This window comes from Lates calcarifer, linkage group LG24, assembly GCF_001640805.2.
Source record: "Lates calcarifer isolate ASB-BC8 linkage group LG24, TLL_Latcal_v3, whole genome shotgun sequence".
NCBI lineage: Eukaryota > Metazoa > Chordata > Actinopteri > Centropomidae > Lates > Lates calcarifer.
The window spans coordinates 13,831,374-13,855,679 of NC_066856.1; the positions used below are offsets into that span (position 1 = coordinate 13,831,374).

The 24,306-nt window shown below is 39.9% G+C and overlaps 1 protein-coding gene across 1 annotated transcript in view; it reads right to left on the reverse strand.

The window, feature by feature from the left end:
• Positions 1 to 23,807, reverse strand: part of ptprn2 (protein tyrosine phosphatase receptor type N2) — a 118,301-nt gene extending 94,494 nt beyond the window's left edge. Inside the window, exons 1-3 of the mRNA XM_018695371.2 lie at positions 23,322 to 23,807; positions 9,489 to 9,539; positions 2,891 to 3,004 (exon numbers count right to left, since the gene is read on the reverse strand). Of these exons, the coding sequence (XP_018550887.1) occupies positions 2,891 to 3,004; positions 9,489 to 9,539; positions 23,322 to 23,406 (250 nt within the window). The 5' untranslated portion in view covers positions 23,407 to 23,807. The remainder of the gene's footprint in view (positions 1 to 2,890; positions 3,005 to 9,488; positions 9,540 to 23,321) is intronic.
• Positions 23,808 to 24,306: the final 499 nt, after the last annotated feature.

Below are 24,306 nucleotides of genomic sequence, written 5' to 3' on the forward strand. Positions count from 1 at the left end.
TTACTTTAAAACTGTGATATAGTAGCATCTTAACTCCTACAGGATGGATGTCCTGGTCTTGAACAGGTAACATCAACCATTGATGTAACGCCACAAAATATTGTAGCTAGCTAAGTTAAAGACATGTACCTTGCCTTTGGAAACAATAAAGCTAGGTTACTATTGTAGGTAGTATTATATTATAGCTATATTACAGCAAATAAAGACCCAGTTAAAGTCATTCCTTGCTGTTTTGCAGGTGTGTTCTTAGTTACTGCAGATGGTTAAAAAAAAAAAAAAAAACACCCTCCAAACTCTGTAAAGTATTGCTTGTACCAAAACCCAGTGCACACTGCTTCAACATGTGGAGTAAGATTGACAGACCTAATGTGCCTAGTTACAGTTGCTAAGCTGTCATTGGACAATCAGTGTTTGGGGGAGGGGTTTAGAGAGCGGTCAATTAAATGCTCCATCATTTTAATACATTGTACATTAAATTAATTCACTGCAGTTACCGAGTTCGCTCCTGTGTGTACCTCCATACAGTTACAGTCTGCACAAACAGTCACACACATTTAGCAGAGCCATAATGATTCCAAAGCAATATGACAGCAGCCTGGCTATGAAATGTGCAGACACACTGTGGCTGCACACAGTGAATACTAAAGTTGCTTGGCTTTGGGTGCTGTGTAATATAAAAGTCATTTATAGCTGGATGACAGTGCCTTGCATTCAAAAGGTATTGTGGTGAAAACTTAATACCAGACAATGTGCTCTGCCAATGGGGACACGTCCAGACAACCCAAGCCCTTTTGTACAAGGGTCAATTTCTATTGATCTGAATGACATTGGTGTTGTGCAGTGAGCAGAGATTGTGTGATTTCTACCTGCGTCTCTGATGCAAGATAAAGAGGATTGTAAATCGATTCCATTGATGTTCCTCCCCGTTTTTTCCTCCCCTTCATCTCTTCAATTTAGGTTACAGTACAATGGTCTCAATAACCCTGTCTGGCCTCAAAAAAAAGAAGGGTCTCCCATGTCTCAAAGATGACACTTCAATAGCTGTTGAGCTGATAAGAATAACGTGCCACCAAGCATTAACACCGCACTGTGGAATCACCCGAAGATAACGCTCTGTGTCTGTGGATGTGATTCTACAAGACAGAAAATGGGGAAATGATTCAAAGTGATGATGTCATGTCTGCGGTGTCTGTAAACGGGTGTCTAAAAACACAAGGTCAGGGAACAAGTCTCATGATGAGAAGCATCTAAAGGATTTAATACCTCTTAAAATGTAGCAGGAAAAAAATTACACACCGGATCTCTTCTCATCCTCCTCACTCTCATTTGTTTATTTCTAAGCAGTAATTAGAATAAATGTGTGGTCTCGCCTGGCTTAATATTCATCACCGCATTTTTTTCCCCTCTTTTTTTTTGATTTCCTCTGGCCGACTGCTTACTCTTAATGATTTTCAACACTGGTTCACGCTTGTTAAAAGATATTAAGCTCAGAGTGGCCTGCAAAGCCAATTATGTTTGGAGGGCTGATGTTTGTGGTCACGGTCTGTGTTAAAGGTGTCTACTGCCCCCTGGTGGGTCATAACTGCAGTTACATGCTGCTAAATAAATGGAGTAAAAATAGACAGGGAAAAAGAAACCAAACATAATTTTCTTACATTTACTTGGTAACACATTTTTCCAGTCCATAAGTCCCTACACATTTCCTAATAATTTCCTAGGACGACTGGAAATAACTACTGTATGTAATTGGTGCTAATTAAGGAAAACACTGTATAGACTGTTCTTTCAGTTAGGATTTACTTCATTGAGTTTACAAGACATGGTTGACTGAGGAGAATTCCCTTGAAAGAACTGCTTCATTTAATCCCAAGTAAACATCCATCCATTATTTATTTTTCATTAGAAGCTTTCAATATATGTTCAGTTGCAGACATGTTTCCCATTTCTGCATCTTCAGCTCACCTTATGTGCACATACTTTCTAGGGTTACACAAGCAATTAATTGGAATGAATTAATTAGAAAACTACATGCTCTGTCTGCATTATTTCACCCATACTTAGTACCAAATTATATATTTCTTTCCAGGAAGAAAATTATTCAGAAATTACCAGCCCATAAAAAAGTGCTACCGCCTGTGTTATATAGTCCAACATGCATGATATTCAAGCTACTTTCTTTACTGAACTGTTGTTGTTGGATGGAAGATACCTCCCCAAAAGTGCCTAAAATTCTGGTTTAGACAACAGGCAAGACAGAGCCATTTGTTTAGCAGTTACAGCTAATGAGTCCATAACAGCAGGCTGCCTGGAGGCTCTAGTCATTTCTATCTGTTGTTCACACTGTAGCAACCATCAGCATGAGAAGGCTCTATTCACCACAGACAGTACAAGTCACGACATAATTGATGAAATAAACTGATGAGACTATATAGCTGCATAGTTCTGTTCATCTGTTATAACAACATGTTTTTTGTAGATGCACCACCCCCTTAAAGGTGTAACCCATTATAACATGCACATTAACTGCTGCCATTGATTGAGTAGGAGAGACTGTCTGACTGTCTGATATGATTATGCTGCACACCTCACAGTTGCTCATCCACAAAATTAGCTCTAAATGTCCAACCGGCATACAAGCCAATTAGATTGGCTGCTGGAGTTAGGCGATGATGGCAAAACAATGGCCCAATATGAGTCAAATGACCTGTTCTCTAGCTCGGTGGCGTTGTGCTATGCTAGCCAAAGAGACAGCTTGGCTTATTTGGCTTGCTTCACACAATGGCAGTCGACAAGCATTTGCTGTAAGCCCTGTACATGACTGATAAAGGCTGCCGAACAGAAAGAGAAAGACACTCGGACAAAGACGGACGGGCAAACAGGCAGTATGTACCTCTGTGAGCCAGTTTCTGTAGGAGGATCCTGAGGCGTTGCAGAGCAGAGGAAGAAATATCGTATGTGTGCAGGTCTGCGCCGGCCAACTCCTGGCACCTTCCAAACACTCCATCTACAGAAAAAGAAAAGAGGAGAATGGTGAAAACAGGTTCGCAGGGGATGTGTTGTTGATAGCTTAAAGTGAGAAACAGGCACAAAACATTTTTTTTCCAGCACATTTCTGTTGTCCTGGTGATGAAAAATGAGGTCTACCTATCCAGATGAAATGCTGTAATTGTGTGTGGCACCTGCAGTGTCTCTTTACCTCGAACTTCCTGTTTTGGGGGAGCTAATAGCTGACATTTTTCCTCTGACAGCACCACGATAAGCAGCCGTTCATGGCAGGAAGGACTTTATCAGGGACCCTGGTAATCTCCCTATCAGCAGGCCTCCCGCCTCACTCAATACAGGTTGCTAGGCAACCCACGCCACAGAGTCCCCATCAGCCCCATAATTCAGTGGCTGGTCTAGACCTCTGAAGGATGCTGAGGCTCAGGGGTCAGAAAGCAGTGTGCAGATGTAACGCCTGGAATATAAATGACCTGTGTTGTCACCTTCTCTCAGCTGGAGAGATAAATCCATGCATCTTGTTGGCTAAACTCACAAAATGAGAGTCCACCTCAGAGATGATCTCTGGGGATGAGTCCCGCAGATCTGATCGGAGCTATTTCCTCTGTGCGTGTGCAGCCATGCATACCACTGTGCGAGCGTATGTGTGAGAATGCCACTGCGATTAGATGGGATCTAATGATGCGAATCAACACTTTGTCATACGCCACAGCATCCCATTAATTAGCCCCAAGATGTCGGACAATGACAGCAAACATCAATGGTCCGATTGATGCTCGCTGACATGACGGACAATGCAGAGCACACAAACACCGATGTCCATTATATGCTGCAATTTTCAGTTTTCTCCTCCAATGCCATTTTTACACAGAGGACAGAAGAATAGATGAGTGCAAATCCAAAGATTTATGTCCGCTCATGTCTCAGAGAGGAGTCAAGCCTGACCTCTATATCAAAAGGTGAAAAAGGGAAATCTTCACTTTTATAATTTCATCCATTTAAACATCACTGAGAGTCATTTTTCATCTTTGAGTAAAAAAATTATAATTACAGTGCCATGTTGGGTGTAAAATTCAGTGACTGATAATTACAAAGATAATAATGTGATGTCAGACGGGGATCTAAATTGAATTCTTATTCTAAACGAGAAGCGGGTGTTTTCCTGGCTCCCTCCCCCTTTTTGCCTGTGACCCGTTAAATGACAGCTCTGTACGGGAAAAAACCCATGGGAGGTGGCAAATTAGCATAGACGACACAGCACAACACTAGGGAGTTATTTTGAGATCTCAAGCAGCGCGGAGTAAAGCTTCCCACCTACAGACGCACAGATCATCACAGACATTTCTGAATCACAAGATGTCAGCTGTCTAGTTACTCCTCGCCAACGCCTCATCTTTTCTAATGATATTATAACAGGTGACATGGTTAATAAGATGACAAAATAAGGTTTCATTTTCTAGAAGGACCTCTGGTATCATTTATTTTTCCCAGTTAGGCGCTAACAACAGATATTATGTAAGAAACGAAGGGAGGCTGGTGACATAACAAGTGACTGGAAACTGTTAAATGTTTGATGTGCTGCATCCCTCATTGGTTTCCATGGCAATCGCCACTATTAAACATGTTACTTCCTTCCCCGTTGTCAGGGACATTCCCGATAGCAACCAGACACACAGACACACACAGAGGGATTTAGTGCATTAAAAATAGAAGTCAGAGGTATTTTACAACAAAGAAATCCTTGTTTGGCGAACACAACAGTTGAGTGATTTATCGAGGTGATGCTGAACCATTCAGGGCCACATGCATGATGAATCACAAAGTACTGTTCTGTCATTTTATACTGTGTATTTGCAATATTGAGGTTATCAAAACAAGCAATGATGGTTCATTGTAGTCGACAGTTTTTATGAAACACTATTTTTTTCCCCCTGTTTTTGACAGCTAGAAACAATATTTTAATTTCAGGCTTGGAGGAGCGCAGCGTGTGTTTGGTGCACAGAGGGTTGTCCAAATCTGAAAATAAGAGAGAGATGCAATGCAGTCAAAATACCTAGGAGCTTTTCCAGAAATATGTCAGGTGTTAACAGACAGCATTAGTGTTAGAGATCTATGTAGGTCTAATACCTTCAAGGCTATTCAGGAATGAAGCAAAGTCTGTCAAGCAGAGTAATGATTTTCTACTGATCATCTGTCAGGTTTAAGGGAATATTAAGCTGACAATACATCAATTTGTGCCTCCCTGCAAGACAAGACTAATGTTGTCACTGTGATGAACAAAAGGCAACTGCAATGCAAATGAACCTTGATCAATGTAATCCACAACACAGAAAAATGGCCACAGAATCAATCAATCAGTTCTCAGATGCACAACCATAAACAAAGTCTGTGGCATTCTCACAAAAGAGCAGCCATGTCTGGATAAGATGCATGTTGACAGAAATAAAGAGGAAGATTTTCAGCCAAAGGAAAAAAAAAAAAAAAAAAAAGGTAAAGAGCTCTGAAACCCCAACACCGTCTCTCCTCCCACTGTGACAGACAGAGCGACACCCAGCTGCTGCTAAAGCTATTTAAACTGTGAAAGCTAATGCTCTGGGATAACAGGAGCAAACACTAAAGCTGGCAGTCAGCAAAGCATGTTGAAAAGACTGTATGTCAGGAGGAGGGGAGGATGGACCCAGGAGACAAATTAAGACGTATTGGAACAGGTGTATTAGCTGCGCAACTCAATTCATGAAAATGAATGGGCCCAATTCAATGCACTGAGACTGGCCAGATGTAGACTGCTAATAAAGAGAAGAGTAGAAAACAAAAGCTAAAGTGATCAGGATATGTTTAATGAAGTGTTTACAAATTATTCAGAGCTATTTTATTTGACAATTGTGGCTTTGAAATGATAATTACATTCGTACGCACACTGCACACGACATGTAAATACAAATATTAATAAAGATAAACAAGACTCTCAGAGCTACATCAAACATATTGCCAATTGAATTTAGCTGCAGAATATAAATTAGTTCTATTATTACATTTTTATTTTTATTTTTATTAACATATCTGTTTACTTCTCCCATTACATTTCCACATATTTGTCCCCAAAGAGCTTGAGTCTTTTGTTAAACTTTTTGTACAATTCTTTAGCCTTAAAACTGTTTCTGATCTTGATTATTCTGAGACTTGCACCTATAGCCTTAATGCTCTCTTTCTGGCCCATGCAGATTGTTTAGGATTAAAGATTTTATAGTGGTTACTTAGTGTTTATGCTGCAGTTGCACTCATTGCAGGTTGCAATCAATAGAAGCATCACCTAAATCGTTTAAATCTAAAATACAGTGCAGACGTTTCAGACAATATTGGCCCAAGTGGAGGCAAGATAACCACCAATCGATGAAACACCATTGGTTAAGTGTTTAATAGGAGCCGACCGGTGCCCTCAGGGAAACATGTAGCACTCATCTGCTGTACTTTAGCTTAGCTTATCATACCAGTAAGCCACAGACTCTAGAGAATTGCATCAAATTAAAATGCATTTCCAGTCTCAGGTTAATCACATATCCTTTTAGAACAACTTCAGGGAAAGTATTCCCCTGAAGATGGAAGTAAAGATTTGAAGGGTTGGTTCCAAAATGAAGCATGACAGCATAAGATCAAATGATATACGGAGGATAGTAATTGACCTACTTAATCAATGACACAATGACATCTGAGAAGAACTGCAACATATTGAAGGAACATTTTCTAAAGATAGACTCTAATCAGCTGCTGCTTTTACCCTGTAAAGAATTTTCACCTCTTGGAAGTTTCCACTTTTAATTGTCATTTCTTAATGACTGACTTAACTGTACATAAAGGGATGGTCAGTGACCTCATTTTTCTTTCAAGGTCAGCTATGCCACAAAACTGACTAAAAAAAACTTGGACATCACAGGTGTATTTATAATACAATCAGTTGCAGCAGGTTTGTCATGCCAAAGTGATGTGCATGGGGCTATAGTACGAGCAAGCACGTCTTTAGCTAACTATATTAATTTATGGGTTGAATTACTTGGGACATCCATTCAAAATCTAGTATATTAGACGTTCAGGGTAACGTTAGCACCTCCATTGTGCTCTTTATTTGGTTTGGGGAAGTTTACACTCAACCATCTCCAGCCAAATATGTGTTGGATCCTTTTCTCTGAGCATACTGTATGAAATACAAACATTAGAGTATAAAAATATAACCATGGTGTTGCTTGGTATCCAAGCATTATGTTACAACAAAAAACATTTAACCTATATTTTGTTTACACACTGTACTATTAAACTAGCTCTTCTCTGCAATATACTAACAATGCTGCTTTATTTCCATGTCTTCTCTGTTTCTGCAAACAAAATCGCCAGTCATCATTTAAAAATAAGAAGCGTACTTCTGTGTGACATCGAAAATCCACCAACTGTGTATGAGAAAGCTTAAGCATCAAAAAGCCAAGGGAGGTCAACACTTCTCATATCCACTGTAACCGTATATAAAAGGGTGTTGATTGACACCACAGAGAGAGAGCAGCTCCTTCTCACAACCCTTCCCTCCCCTCAGCCACTTTGCATGGCAACAGCAGCAGGGTGAAGAGGAGCACAGTTGGCCCAGCCCAGAATAAACCAGGTTACACCTTCGGGGACCACGAGAAGGGTTGAAGTGGCAGACCTAGTTACTCCCACTCATCCCCCGTCTGTGTGGTGGCTGCTGCTCATCGAGAGGCCAATGGAGAGTGACGGAGTGAAGACTGAGTGTGGGCAGAGGGTTATAAAGCAGCTAAATAATGTCTCATTACTTGCATATTAGGTACAACATTAAACCAACATAAGTCTTTTTTGCCTGTATATATTTGTCTTCAGTGAGCATAGTGCCTGTAATTACATTTCAGTTAAAGGGGACATTATGAGTGCTGCTCCTTGGGCCAAAGAGTGATAAAAAAAAATAATAAGAGAGACAATGAAAAGATGAAAAGCTATGGGAGAAGAGGCATCTCAAATCTGTGCGATAGTATAATGTAACGTAATATGAACCCTCCACCACGACCCTCTGCCTCTGGGTATTTTTCTGTCGAGGCGTCAGCAGTATCTTTCTATTAGGCTACACACAGCTCCCCTCAATATAAATGCAGTCTGTGTAATTAAAGTCAGTTTTTTTTATATTTGTCTTCTGCACTGCCTTCTCCAGTTTGGATATTGGTTTAGAAAAAATAAACAAAATCTAAATCTGTGGGTGTCAGATTGCACCACGGGAAACTGTAATAATTACTCAGCATTTTCTGTCATCTTATAGACAGACAATTAGTCAACAAGTTGAGACAGCAATTACCAGATTACTCAATAATGAAAATAATTGTTAGCTGCGTCCCTGATCAATTGGCTTTAGCACTGTATGAAAAAAGTTGTAAGACAGGAATTTAGATTAATAAACAGGTTAACATAAGAATAAATATGTATCCATACAATAAGGGACCAGGCAACACAGACACAAAAGCTAGTGCTCCTCTTTTCACCATATCAATATTCAAAGTGGCACCTGTCTTTGTTTTTTTCAATGCTTGTTCTGTGTGTTAGTCTGTGCTGTCTCCTATAGGTCACATCGTGTTTTGCATGGAATACTTTTGTCTGCCAACGAGTGAGTGTTCTCTTTGTCGGCTTCATTGTGTTTATGAAATTGATTTTAAGATGAATCTGCAGAAAATAAATAAAGAGAGCAAAACTGAGTCAAATAAAACAAACAACCTCAAAGCGCAGGTATTTAATCATTATCCCCATGAGGACAAAAGCAAACACGCACTGGGATAGATGTAGATCCCCTGCACACATATAAGAGTGTATCCCGAACCACTGCTTTCTGTGTCAGAACCCTCTGCTATGGAAGAATACGTTAACCTTTCACGATGGCTTGTGTCGCGAAGATGATCCTCGATATCGACATGCTATCAGTCCTCTTCAAAATTAAAGCCCGTCATGTGATTCGGCTGAATGCCACGCTGTGAAAAGCCTCGACATTTCCCCCTCCATTCATCAGGTGACACGTTGTCATGGCAACCACTGACACAGACACATCCATCTCCCGTAACTAAGATGGTTTTTAGATTAGGTTGTGACCATTTGCGGTTTGGGGAAATCTTGGCATAAACAAGGAAAACATCCTCTTGGTATTCATCAAAAGCGCTGTAGTTGGTTAGATGGATAAAATGAGGCCACTATTGTTTGTTTATACAGTTCTGTGTTTCACTTTTGCAGCCTGACTCCCAGATGTTTTATAACTTTGCTTCAACATGACTCATATGTCTAAACTGAGCTGAAACAACAAGCTCTCAAGTCACTATCTATCTATGAATGATTAAAAATAGCCAGGACAGCTTTAGACCTGCGTTGGGTTGAGGATGGTTGATACCACAGAGATGACGTACAGTAAAATATAATGAGGTGTGGTGGGCGTATATGACCCTCTGAGTCTGACTTACCATTGACGCAGAACTCATACGGAGTACAGAGCTCGTCTTCAAACAGACAACCTACAATAGAAGAGAAAAAGTAATAAACACCTCTTCACATAGAAGTTTAACAATGGTTTTAAATGAAGAAAAAAAAAACACAGAAGTCATTTAAGTACCCTGACTGTTCTGCAAATAAATCTGTTTTGTATTATTTCATATAGAGCTGAAACAATAAATCAATTCAACTGAAAATTAGTCAGTTGAACATTTAAGTCATTTATTGAGCAAAAATGAAAGAACTTCTCTCGTCCATGTTTTCAAATGTGAGAATTTGCTGCTTTTCTTCATTTTATATCATTATAGACGAAAATCTTTGAGTTTGATTGTTGGTTGAAAACAAGCATTTTCAATATGTTACCCTGGGCGCTGGAAGATGGCAATGGGCATTTTTCACCATTTCTGGACATTTTCTGGTCTAAACAATACATTGATTGAATAAATAATAAGTCTGTTTATTTGCTTCCTTGACGGCAGTGAAATGAGATGACTGATACCATTCTGTGCAGTAAATGTGGCACTACAGTTCGGTGGTAATCTGCTAGTTGCTGTTAGCTAGCCTGGCTTTATTAACACATTAGAACTTGTTTGTTTTAGCTGTACAAAAACTTATGAGTGAAAATGGCTTTGTGGTTGTGTTACCCTCTGACAGAGCCAGGTTAGCTGTTTCCCCTTCTTCATGCTAAACTAAGCTGTCTTTCTGCTGGCTGTGGCTTCATTATTAACAGACAGCTATGAGAGTGGGATTGATCTTCTTATGTAACTCTTAGCAAGAAAACAAATGAGGGTATTTCCCAAAATATCAAACTGCTCTTCTAATCGATAATGAAATTAGCTGCAGCCTTAAATCACCACGGGATACAATGGCAGTAAAGAAAGCCATTATTGGATATAAATGGAGACTATAAGCATACACGTTTGAATGTACAGAAAATGTACTAAACTACATTACAAAATTAACCCAGTGTCACAATTTCTAAATATGTCACAGCTCTATAAAAGTACAGCTTAGTACTGCATTAACTCTGGCTGTGGGCCTTGCTGCTAATGGCAGAGCCATCAATCATCAATTAGTGTGACTTCTCCTATCCTGTCTCTGACACTAATAGCCCAACTCCATGGGCAACGTTTCCATAAATGAATGTTGTATGAATATTAATGAACTTTAACGCTTGGACTAGGGCTGGGTGTTCCAGACTAATAAATGAACAGATGGCAGGAGCATTATGGGTAGCTGTTCCCTGTGTTCATATTTCACACGTGGGAGTAGAGAACCGATTGTTCTCAATGCCGATCTGCGCAGGTGATCCTCCACATTTACACATTTCCAGGAAAAGACAGAGTTGAGAAAAAAAAAAAAAAACAGTCTGTGGGGTAAAAACTCCTCCTGTCTTGTTAGCTGAATGTAACGGCACATTCAGGGTCAAAACGAGCCCACACAATAACAAAGACCTTCAGCCAAGATATAAGCCACTTAGAACATACCATTTGGGTTTGCGCAGTAAGTTCTTGACAGTTTCATACTAGGGAGTTTGTGGCGTTTGCAGTGCTGGCAACACAGAGACAATCTGTAAACAACTAGGCCAAGCCTCAGCCCTCTTTCTTCAAGTCTTTTATCTTTGTTATTTCCCTCCCTTTGCTCATCAGAAGCAGTGACGGAATTGGATGCACCCTCTTGGCCCACTGGCCTCGATGGACAGCAATGAGCAGCTCGTGACCGTGAATAAAGAACAGGCTGAGTAGGAGGAGAGGCCTCTGTCAGGCTTCTTTAATAATGAGGAGAGATAGGTGTTAGAAGTCTGTTAATCAATTCACACAGAAAGGACAGATAATCAGGACAAGTGTGAACGAGACAGAAACTTCTCAGGCATCACTTGTCTCAAGTTTCTTTTCAAGTTTGACATTTGCATCATTATTCTGTTGCAATTATTAAAGGCTAATCTGCATTGGACCCTGATTATACAGACACAATATGCAGCCATTTTGTTTAGAAGTACAGGGCACTTTTCATGAAATTACACCTTTTGGAGGTAATGGCTACAATATGTCAGCGAAATGGCTGTCTAATGATGTAGAGTGAGGCATCATCACTGAGCTGGAAGGTCGTTCAGCTCTCTAGAACAAAACTAAAAGGCAGAATGTCCTGAACTGAACTGAAACAACTTACTGCTCAAAAACCAAGACCACAAATGGCTTTTCTAACAACTCGTTGTATAGCTGTTCATCCCTCATTTTAATGGACATATTATGGGCTACACCTATCTACGCACCATATTCCATTTTTTGTCTTTTTCAGCTACATCTGCAAGTATCTGCACCTTCAGACTTCATAATTCTGCATCTAAAACTTTTCCTGAGTTTCCCTCCACGGCAGCTCCACACTCACACTCTCTACAGATGTAACAGAAAATACTATAGGACACTCCATCAACTCTTATAGCACACATTTAAGCTGCTTTACGAAACCTTAAAGTTGCTCTAATGAATATTTTTATTTTAACAATGGATGAAATGAGTTTATGAGTTTAACATAATAGGGGTCAATCATTGCCACAAACCCACAGAATTATCACTCAACTCTGCAGTGCCCTTCAGCTCTATGGATTATTTTAGCATCTTTAAGCTCATTGTTTTGGTTTGGTTTGGTTTTGTGACTCTCACCAGTGCAAAAAAACTGATGAACATAGTGGAGCATTTAGCAGTTAAAGAGCCAGATATTTCCTTCAAAACAGAGTTATGACTAGAGTGAATGTCGCATTCATCTATCTGTCTCCAGCTTAGGTACCTGTGCCTGTTAAGCCTGTTCTGTATTAAATCCATGCTTATTTCACGTACAGCTTGAAGAAGGCTAAATATATATATATATTAGACCAAACTTATACAGAGTAGTCACTTGAAGTTAGAAGTCCCTCTTGACCATGCATCTCATCGCTCCACAATTAGTGTCAGTCCATTTAAATTTACCTCTTCATCACTTCCCTGCTTAATTCATTGAGTTCTCTGGGAGGCCTTGTCAGCTCTCAATATTAATTACGACCTTCCATTTAATGAAGCATCCACACAAGCATAGTTAGTCAGACACCGTGTGTATGTGTGTGTGTGTGTGTGTATGGGTGTGTGTGTGTGTGACTGTGTGCATGTGCACGTGTGATAGGCAGGAACATAGGATTGATAACGCCACATCCCCTTTCTCCGACATCATGCCAGAGATGATTAAAATGGCGCCTTTTAATTAAAATGCAATCACAGTGGATGCTGCTGATTACCTCAGGCAGGAAAAAAAAAAAAAAAAAACGATGCTAGACTCGTTGTGGCTGAGGAAAAAAAGTGTCTAGGCTATATCTTAATGAAGCACCCTGACAAAGAATAGCCACTGTCTCTTGTAATTCTAGGCATACAAGATAATTTTACAAACAAAATGACCTTTCCAAAAAAGTGCTACACTTGCTTTTGAGTGACGACGCTCTGTTGCCATGCCAACCTCACCACAGATCAATTACAGTGGCTCATCAATGGATCTGTCAGTCAAGTCTCTGTGGGATGTATTGAAATAATAATAAATGCTGTGTATTTTTGCCCGGTGTACAAATTGTCAGATTGATTTGTGAAATTTGGAATATGTAATATAATATTTTAAAAACTGGTCAAACAAAACAAGAGCTTTTGAGATGTCAAACTGGGTTCTGGGTAATTATGATTGTCATAAAAATAAATGTCAGATTAACCAATAATGAAAATAGTCATTAGCAGCAGCACTAGGTGTGAGTGAACTACAGGTGCTCTGAATATGCAGTAGCTTTCCCTCCCAAAATAGGCACTGTGTGACCTAATTCACAAATACAGTATGCAGGGAGAATCCAGAAGGTCAGTGAATGCTGTGAGTCAGTTCACAGTTTTTAACATGATACAGTGGTAGTTAGCGGCCTGTATTCTCAGGAGACTACATAATAGTAATAATACTGTAGGAGATTACAGTGTAATACTGTCCTATAGATCTTAGAGAATTTAGTCTCATCAGTCTGTACTAATTACATGCAGGGCACTATGCAGGTTTTGCCTGAAACCTCCTACACAAGCTAATGTTAGCATGCAGAGAAATGAACCTTGGTCAATTACCTGTGGCCTAAACCTCTCTGAAGCCACAATCCACACCTCTGTAGCAGAGAAACACTTTCCCATGATGCCCCCTGCATGCCTTATTACAACTAATGGCTATTGAGGGCAGCAAGTGCACCCACTGGATAAGTAAGCAAGGGGCAGCACATACACAGGCACACGCACACCCAAAAACAATTCACCTTCAGCTAAAACCTCAACTAAGCAGCGTGTCAGGGACATAACAGCATGGGTGTCTCCCCTCGGGGGCGTGAAATCAGAGAGGAGTGTTTTTAAGGGGAAATGCTCATTTAAGGTCATTTAAGGGAAAGCAATTACATAAGAATGACTGAGAGTGTCTCATTAGAAAATAATATAACCATAATCTCTCAGATAATCTCCACCTGTACATTATCAAGCCTTTCATTACACATCTCAGAGGAGATTTAGGAGTGTAGGAACTGCTTAAGACTGTCTGAAACATTTGGCCGTGATTGGCTGACCTTGCCTGGAACATTAAAAATGTCCTGATGAGGCTAAACCCAAGGCTGAACAAGTCAGAGACTTGATCGTTTGCTTTCCCTCACAGGTGGTTGGCCAGTGCCGGGATACCATCTGTGATGTCTGAGGGGCCAAGGAGGATGCTGGGAGTCTGGCAGCGAGGACAGCCACTCCCAGAGCCTGCTGCAGTTTAGGACATATTTCATTCACTCTCTGGGGCCACCAACATATCTTTTATTATAATTATAAGCTGCAACCAAGGACACCTGACTCATTTTTACTCTCTCGCTCACTCACACACACACACACACCTGTACTGCCAGCCAAAAAACCCATTTTATAACAGTGCAGGGGGTGACAACAGCAATAAAAGTGCAAGTGAATTGAAAAGGGAGCGTGGCTGGAGCAGGGACAGCAGAGAAGAACATCACCTGCAAGCAAATTAGCATCAGCTTGACACCATGTCCACAGACTCAAACAGCTTGTGTCATTAAGGCGCTCTCCTGCTAAAATTAAAGACGGCTCCAAGCTTTTCACTGCTCCAAAAGGTCTGTTCTTGTCAAAAGCTGCACGTCACATGTCAGTAGTTCAGCTATGGTTAGTTTATCATTATCCTCGACATTTTCATACGTTCCCCATGCACTTTTCATCTTAACATGACAGGACACTGTTATAACAGATGTTTAAATAAGACTGTGGCATTTTGTGCGCCTACATTTCATGAGGAAACCAATTTTCCTGGGGTGAATCACACTGCGAGTGATTAATTTCCACAAAAATACCATGGGCGACACTACTGCGGAGGCTTCTATTTTATTATTATTTATGGAAAAATGTCAAATTTGTGCCTACAGGAAAAGTTAGTCATTTTGAGAAATATGCTTACTCTCTTTCTTGCCAAGAGTTAGGTGAGAGAAGATACCACTCTTACATTTGTCTGTAAAATATGAAGCTATGGTTAGCAGCTGCTTAGCTTAGCTTAGCATAAAGACTGGAAAAGGGGGAAACAGCTAGCCTGGCTCTGTCCAAACGTAACAAAAGCACAAATTGTCAATTTTACACTTACGTTTTTGTATGAATAATAAAATGTTGTAGGTTTTTAGTACGGAGTAAACTTTAGAGGTGCTGGTAGAGAGATTTTGCATCTTAATAATAACCAGGCTAACGGTTTCCATCTGTTTTCAGCATTTGTGCTAAGCTAGGCTAATGTACAGATATGTTTTCATTTAATGTTATCATTTTTTATTACATTTCTTGAGGATTTTCTCAGTTATACGGCGGCAATTATATGCTAAACTTTTCCTTTGAAGCAAAAGTAATGCATCAATGAATAAATCTAAAGTTACTTAACAACATGAATAATTAGTAGGAGCTAGAGGCAGGAAGTCAGGGTGCTTTGAGGTCACTTTGATTGAAGAGGGAACCTGATGTGAAACCACCTGACATGCAGAGGAGTGTAACCAAACACATTTTTCACTAGCTTTCCAGAGAATTTCTCTCAGAATTCCTAGGTAGGCAGGTCACTCTCAGTCACTCAGCTGCCAGCTCCAGGCGACAGCCCAGACAACGGCCATGAATTAAAGATGGCAGCGTCACTGCGGCAACAGAGGACCCAGAAATAGGCCGGCTTGACCTTTTCCCTGACCTGCGCTGAATGATTCAGACATTTGATTTTCTCCCCTCTTCTGAGGTGTGATTGGGTGTTGAAGTGCAGAACCAGAGCAAGTCAAACAGCTAAGCGTCCTCCTTCTCATGTGCTGAGGAGCTCAAAGTGAACCAACACAATCTGGCCCCAAGGGAAATCTCTAGTCCTCCAGATGCAGTAAAAGGTTTAACTCTTATGAGTGCCGGTTGAACCTCATTTAAAGTGCAGGTCATGACAACACTGCAGTGTTCGGGCTACACTCTCATGCAGATGTAACGCCAGTGGACACGCAAATGCAGGTGAAATAACATTCTTGTTGTCATTCTTGAGCGTGTTTGGTAATTTTAGAGCTCAGAGCAAAACTGGTTGCGTTAATGCAGACAGAGGGACATTCGGAGACCCACTTTAACTGAGCTGTACTCAGACCACTTCTCATTGCTAAAGGAAAAGCACCTTTTGTGGCTTGAGGAGAATCCACAGGTCTTTCCATAACAAGCCTGTCAGTTTTGGCTTTTTCACTGTCACAGCTGTTTTTTTATATAGTACAGATTTTTGAATTAATGGGTGACTACTACCAATCATGTCATCCACAATTTTATGTGTGAACACCTTCCCTCCCAGCTGATTAAATCTCTGTCCTCACACTAACTGGTACCACGTTAATCTTTAGATACAGTACCTCATTTGTTAGAGATTTCACTTTATCAATGCATCAATTAATTTGCTGGCCACTTCAGGGGCAGTGGAGCTAGCAGTAAGCACAGCACTGTGTTAGCATACAGTTGCCTATTTATTCATCCAGCAGACACAGAGCAACAAAATATTCATTTGGAGTTTCATTAACCCATCGTTTCATAAAGCCATAAGTCATTCTAAGCGGTTTCCCAAAAGCAATGTTGCAACAGAAACAATAATACTGGACGGAGCAGGGGTGCAGCACTATTGCCGGCCAATCACACCGGTAGTTTTTGAATTATGCTCAAAATGTCCTGTTTCATTAGAGCAGGATGTGGAGTGCTGTACACTGAACAGCTTTTGGTGGATCTGAGCCAAATTTGGTGAAAAAGTGTCACTAATGCACTTCACAGATGACAGCAGTCATATCAATTAGTCACAAAAATAGGAAAACACCTCCCCCGTGAGATTTTCAGCATCTCTCTTTTGCCTCACCTCCTCTCCCCCAGCAGTCATTTTGTTTCCTTGCTGCACTGAGAAATGGTCTGGAGTATTAATCAGCATCACCCTAAGACGAAGCAGACACATTACTGCTTTAATCACAGCTGAGATGGTATAGATTAATTCCTGTGCTGAACTTGCAGCCTTCAGAATCCTCATTACAGTGTTATTGTCCTCATTATAAATCTTGGCTCTACAACACAGAGGTGACCTTCACACTGACCCCTTTACCAACACCATTTAATCTGAACTGAATGAAACAGTTGCGAAAAGGTATAACAGGGCTGTTCAATCCTTTTAATACCCAAGGATGTTTTCACACTCTGTGTCACAAGGGCGTGAGGCTCAGGTATATGGCGAGGTGAGAAAGCATAAGGAGCACATTCTGTTATGTGTAAGATGTGCAAGTGGGAAAACTGTTCACTGCTGACATGTCTCTAAGGGGTAAAAAGCCTCTTGAAATGTAATTTAATTCTACATTAGAGTGTAAAAGCAGCCCAAAGCAAGTCCTCCCCCAGAAAAATGTATCATAACCTTCCTCGCATCTCTGGTGGCACCCTTCCTCCTTGACCCAGAATATCTGAGGTTCACCTTGAACTGAAGCAGAACGAGAGACTTAACGAGATGGATTGCCTCAACACGTCTGTTTGACACAATTCTGACTTCCTTCCTCTCAAGAGCCACTGACATTTGTCGGGGAAAGACACAGAAGCGCAGCCCGCCCCCTTCATTCCCCACTCCCTTGTCTCAATAACCACTCGAAGCCAACACACTCCTCCGAGCATCTGTTGAGTCACAAAGAAACATTGCACTTTGTCTGTTATCACACACCAGCCGTGGCGACATCCCAAGCCAGGAATATACAGCCTGCTTTGTGTCGTCTTTGCACAAAATCAGCGCTTAAACTTTGAAGGCTGCAACTTAGAAATTAACTAAAAACTCAAAAATCCAATTTTTCTCAAGCGCTAGGAAATACAGCAACACTTGAATAGCTTATCAGTCGACAATAAACAACGCTGTAGCAGCTGTATGTTGGCTCAATGCAGCTGAGAGGAGGTTGTTTATTACTCTGTATGCTGTTTATCAGAAAGAATCAATAGGCATATATTACATTCAACAACAGATGATAGCTGAAAATCTTAATGTTAGATCAATTACCCTAACACTGAATGCTGCAGCTGTTGAGATTATTAATTTGGAAAAAGCAGGCTTTGCAAATAACACACCAAATGCTCATCTAACCATCCTGTGCAGCCATGTGCTCAGAGGGGATACACTGCACAATAAAATCTCATCCAATAAATACTTTCCCGTTTATTGGATGAGTCAGAGCCTTTAGTGAATTCTAGAAAGGCTTCAAATCCAAAGTGTCAATTAAATCTGGGCTGAAGGCCGATGCTAGCTGCTTCAAACTGACCCTTTACCAGTTTAGTCAAGATGACTCAGACGTCCTGAGAGATAAGAAAAACACACTGCGACCTTTACTGAGACCGTGAGACACATCATGGCAGGGTTAATATTCGTTTTGGCGGTCCTATTAGTTTTTATACAAGGATCAGTTTTTACATTAATTATGATTTGGTTTCAGAGGGCATTCAGGCAGAGTTTTAGAAATGAAGTTTTCATTATTCAGAAATGTTTGCACCTTTATAAAATGAAGAATTAGTTACTTGTGTTGGTATTAAAGCATATTGATGTGGGGTTTGAATGGGCATATTATGTGTTTAGACAGGGCTTCTGGCATGGCTGTAGTCCACTTTTATTCTCCAAACACTATGCTGTTATTATGGCACTGATCAAAAGACTACTTATGATTTGTCTTTATTTATATAGCTTGGATTTTAAATATTAGAGTTGCTGTTACCTCTTAGGTTTCCATTCTTTCACATACATTAGTTTAAACTTCTTGTAGTTTACAAAAAATCTTTTTAGCACCATGTAGGACATTGTTTTCTGTGAGTAAGTACCTATAGGAAGCTTTGTCCCAGCATAAACCACATAGAAATAACTGGTCCCCTGAGAGAAGCAGAGAGTGTCCTAGCAACTGAGGAAATAGTAAGACAACACAAACATATAGGATGAAAACAAACCTCTTCCACCGCTACAGCATGTCTATTCTCACGTGGATTTATACCAAGTTCTTAATCCACACGGTTGTAAAATATCTATCCTCATATCGCCACACATTTCAATCCTCTCAGATGATTTATAACCACTATAAGATATCTGATATCACCACTCAGTCCTGATATCTATGGTATGACAGAGGCCTGTGGCAAAATAGATAGAGCTCAGCAGCCTATGAATCAAATCTAGCTTGTCTGGGTATATTAGGCGATGGCTGCTGATAGCCAGCCATAATGAAAAGACCGAGCAGCACAGCCTTAGAGGGCAATGTTTACATGTACTGTACGTATTGGAGATAAGCGACCCTGTCACATATCTCAATCCATCGATACATGCTGTAACTCTCCTTAATTTGGATGTAAAAGAGAGAGGTTTTGATAAAGTGGGTTTAGGGGAGCTAAGGCAGAATCCCTTAAAGCCTGTTACAAATAATACACAAGGCTTTTGTGATAAAAACAATCAATATGGTGTGATGCCTGAATTTTTTTCATGCAGTCTGATCTCTGTGTTTCCACTAGATTTGTGAATTAATTATTAGAATCACGCCAACACCTTGGTAAGAACTGGAATCGTTATTTATTAAATCTTTAAAGCTTTTCATAACGTGCATTTTACTTCACTGGGATTTCTGTTTTAATTGATTCAGTATCACTTTAACAAACTTGCTGAAAGTACATTTATCTTGCTAACAAAACATGACCTTGCAGAGGGAGAATGGCTGCCAGTCTAGTTAGCAAACTATGGGATTTTCACTGGTTGTTATTGGGATTCAGCACACAACCAAACCTCTGCAAACAGAATAGAGACGCTGAACTGAATTTTAACAACAGGTCTGATAGAAACACTGATTGCAAAGCGCTAGAGTGTTAATGCGCAGCAAAATCAATTTCTGCAAATTTTCCATTGGCAACACTTTCCTCAGTAGTCAGTAAATTCATTATTCAAATGGTGCTGTTTCTAACTTTGTGTAAACAGGGCATTAACCTCCCTGCACTCTAACAACAAAGCTTAACTAAGATGTCTGAATTTCATGTGGAGAAATAGAAGCCAATTCTCAATTTAATTACATCCTTTTTTTTGTCTTTTATAAGTCGAGAAACACTACACAGCCTTCCAGGGTGTACTTCATGACATAATTAATGTGTAACTGTTGTACAGTTTGTCAAACCAGCAGAAATACTACCCTTTGGCTAATTCTCAGGCATGCTTTTGAATTACGCTTCACTTGAAGGCACTGGACTGGTTATAGTGAGTCACCACAGCAGGAAAGCACTGGAAAAGTACATTAACCTGTCCATGACCTCTGCTGTTCTTTGGAAGACCAGAGCATCCTCTTAGACTGCACAGACGTCAGGGTAGGACCAAGGTGAGCAAACAGCATGTTTTAATATTTTACTGCTGTTTATGTCATCCTCTAAGAGTTAGAGTGAATCTCAACCATGTGAGGCAGATATGGACCTATACTATACTGCTCTATAAAGACAGAAAGTATTACAGGTATAGAAGCAGTAAAATTGAGAGAAATTGTTTGTAGTTTGTTCAGGCTGGTAGCTCAGTGTGCAACAGATAAAAACTTGTAATGTGTCATTTTCAGTCTGTTCAGGCTGATTAAGATGTAAAAGATGCAGCTATTGAACTCTGCCTGTGCACCATCTTCAAGGGAAAACATATCAAATGTTCTCCTTCACCTTTCTTGTCCATGTGAACATTTTTTTAAAGAGAATAAACTTATTTTGATTATTTATAGTTCACAGTTACAGAGATTAAATGTATCTCTGGTTTGCTAGTTTCTCTATGCCTTCTAACAACATGCACAGTATATTACAATCAATAATAACTGAATCCATATTATAATACATTTAAATGTAAATGTGATTTAAATGTACATAAGTAAGTAGTCATTGGCATAAATACCTAAAATGCAGATACCACATGCTGCCTTATAATTTTCAAAACATGCAGAAGGAAGATGAATTATCTACCTGTAAAATATGTCTCTCAGCTCTCATAAAAAAAACTTACTCATTTACCAGAATGACAAACAGAATTACAAAGATTTTGGTTACAGATTACAGCCAGACAAAAATAAGATGGTTAACTTTTAGTTTTAGCTAATGCTAGTCTCTCCCCTGATAGCTTACTTTTGACACAGTATATCTCCCCTTTTTTAACATTAGCTGCCTAGTTGTCGGACTGTTTATACAAGTTTAACAAAAAACAGACCTTTATATGGCAAAATTAAATGCCATTTTAATATAGTAAAACTAATGCCAAAGTCAGATTCAGGTATTAACACAATTTTGATCACATATGTACAACTGTAAGTATGTTTGGCTTTGTAAGAGAGTAACAGATGTTGAACTGCCTCTAGAAGGCTACATGAATCCTTCATACATATATTATCTCTATTTTTGCTCTCTGCATGCATATTACCACTGATTTACACTTACGCAAGAGGTTATGCATAACAAGTCAAATTTTGTGAACTCATACTAGGTTTGGGCCACTGTTGAAGTGCATTAAGCACTTCAAAAATATCTACAGAGATAATTTTTTCAGGCACTATGCATTCAAAAAGTTCAGATGTTCTTATTCTTATGCATGAGGCCAAATTCACACCACTGTTTAAATTTTACAACACTTAATTTCATAATTAGAGCATGCAGCTGCAGACTTATTTTTCCCCAGTCTGGCTTTCATGTGCTCTCAGACACACAGAACGTACACACCCACACACGGCACGCTATCTCCGTCTCTCCCACACAAAACACTCCAACCCACCCACACACTATATATGCGCTGTGTTTATTATATATATCCGCTACATCACTCCAGCACACCTTGATCCAAAGCTTTCCAGTAACACAGCGTAATCCTCAGCGGGACTCATTAAAAACAATAACCATCTCTAACTCCCAGCCACACTCTGACAACGGAGACCTCTTCCACACACACAGAAAAACATGCTGAGAATTCAATGAGAGAAATGCACTTGGGGAATAAGTACTGCCTCATTCACAAGTATTCTAGACATAAATTAGCCAACTTGCAGGAAGAAAAACCCCATGAAGAAAAATGACAAGTTCTAGGCTTATTATATTGTGAATACCCTACATGAGCAAAGGTTATTTGTACATATATTAAAAGAAACTGTATGCTGGATGGTGTGCGAGTGCATATTACGCATGATGCAAAAAGAACGGACACCCTCTTCTTCTAAATATAAAGAATATGATGCAGCTTGGTGCCTGTATGAATCATCACAGAGCTTGAGTGCCAGCCTGAGACCTATATTTGCCTCTCGCTCATTATAAAGTTTATGCTGTCATGTGTTCTGACTGCTGATCCTGGATAAGCAAGTGCGATTAGAAGTGTAAATTGGAGGTGGTAACCGAGGAGGTTCTTCTCACAACTAGCACACGACTGAAGCGGTAAAATGAATCCTTTAATCTCTATCTATTCTATCAAAAGGACACAATTACCTCAATGGCCTCTCTAATATGTCAGGGTTTGGACATGGGCCATACTTTTTTTTTTTTTTTTTTTTAAATTGCAGTGTAGTGTCTGAGGCTGGGGCTGGAAGAACGAATCAAGGGTAATGAAAATATAGCCTGGCCAAGTCTGAAAATGAAACAGGGCTGTATGAAAGATGTCCTTTTCCTGGGGAGGCATAGGATATTATTAAATATTTAACTGGATTTAAAATTGCATGCTCCTTAAGGGTATGTGATGAGTAATTTTATGGGCACTGAAAGCATTAAAGTCATATGAAATTTTGTGTATTATTGTAGTTGTGTGACAATGAGTGTAAAACCCATTATTGGATGCAAAACTTAACATTTTTGTCCTACAGTGTTAAGTGTAATTGTATATTTTTTATGAGAATAGCAGTTAAGAAAGAGCATTGGTTACGATACAAGTATTAGTCAGTACTCAGTAAACATTTTGTGCATTGGGCCTGACAGATTATGTAACTTTTCCTGCTGGATCTTCAGATTTCCCCCAATCTGCAGCATCAAGGCACAAACACAAGTTTTAGCAATTGCAAAACGAAGGTGATATGCACCTGCAAATACTACAAGATCTTGCTCGACGGGGACATTTGCTTAACTTTTAAAAAGAGAGCAAATGTTTGCATCAACGCCCCGACCGAGCCGAGACAGGCAGGTGAGAAATTAGCACCACAGACACTAAAAAGATTTAACACAGATTTAACAAACAAGACATGATAAAAAACAAGTTGAGGAACAGTTGCTTACCAAATTTTCTGTCACCGAGGGCAGGTGAGGAGCAGAGGCTGACAGCCAATGCAGCGAAGAGGATGGGACACCACAGTGAATCCATACCGCTCCCGCCTAATACAGTACTACTAATCCATCGCACACCTCCGCTAAAACAACATGTTTGACGCCGACTCAGCTGTGAGCTGCTCACACTCGGACTAAAGAGGCATGCTTTGAGAGGAAAGAAAGAGACGGGAAGAAACGCAGAGGCAGAAAAAAAAATCTCGCTAAATGGCAACACAATACAGGCGTTGTTTCAGCACCACAAACAGCAACCAGCTCCACGGAGGAGCCCCTCCTAAGTTTCTGACGTCAAACACACATGGTAAGGAGGGATGATGCGTGCAGCATGCAACAGCGCCTTGGACGGATGGATGGATGAAAGATGGATGGAAGGATGGATGCATGAGGAGGAAGAAGGCACAGGAGTACTGAGTGATTAGAGCCCGGAAGCCACGCAGGCAATACAGAAAATTAGAAAAATAAATAAATAAAAAGAAAGATCATCATTGATTCAGCTCGTTAACATGACCGGAAAATATATATATATATATATTGTTCAAATTTAGATTTACGAGGAACACATGACGATATCTCACGATTAAATTGCCATTATAGAAAAAGTATAGAATAAAATTTCACTGTATACATGTAATTTTATGCTGTGATATGTCTGACAAAGACAAAAACATAAAGGGCTGCACATTACACAATCAACTGGTTAAATGTAGTGAAGGCAACCCTGGAAAAGCCATGGAAGAAAAAACAAAGAAAAAAGAAAGTCAAGTTTGACTGAATAGTGTAAAATAAAAAGGACAGAGAACATGTCACAGCATACAATTGCATTATAGGAATATTACATACATTAAATGCAGTGGTAGAAAGTAACAAAGTACATTTACTGAAGCACAGGAGAAAGAGAAGAAGAAATACTCACTCAAAGGACTATTTAAAAGAATAT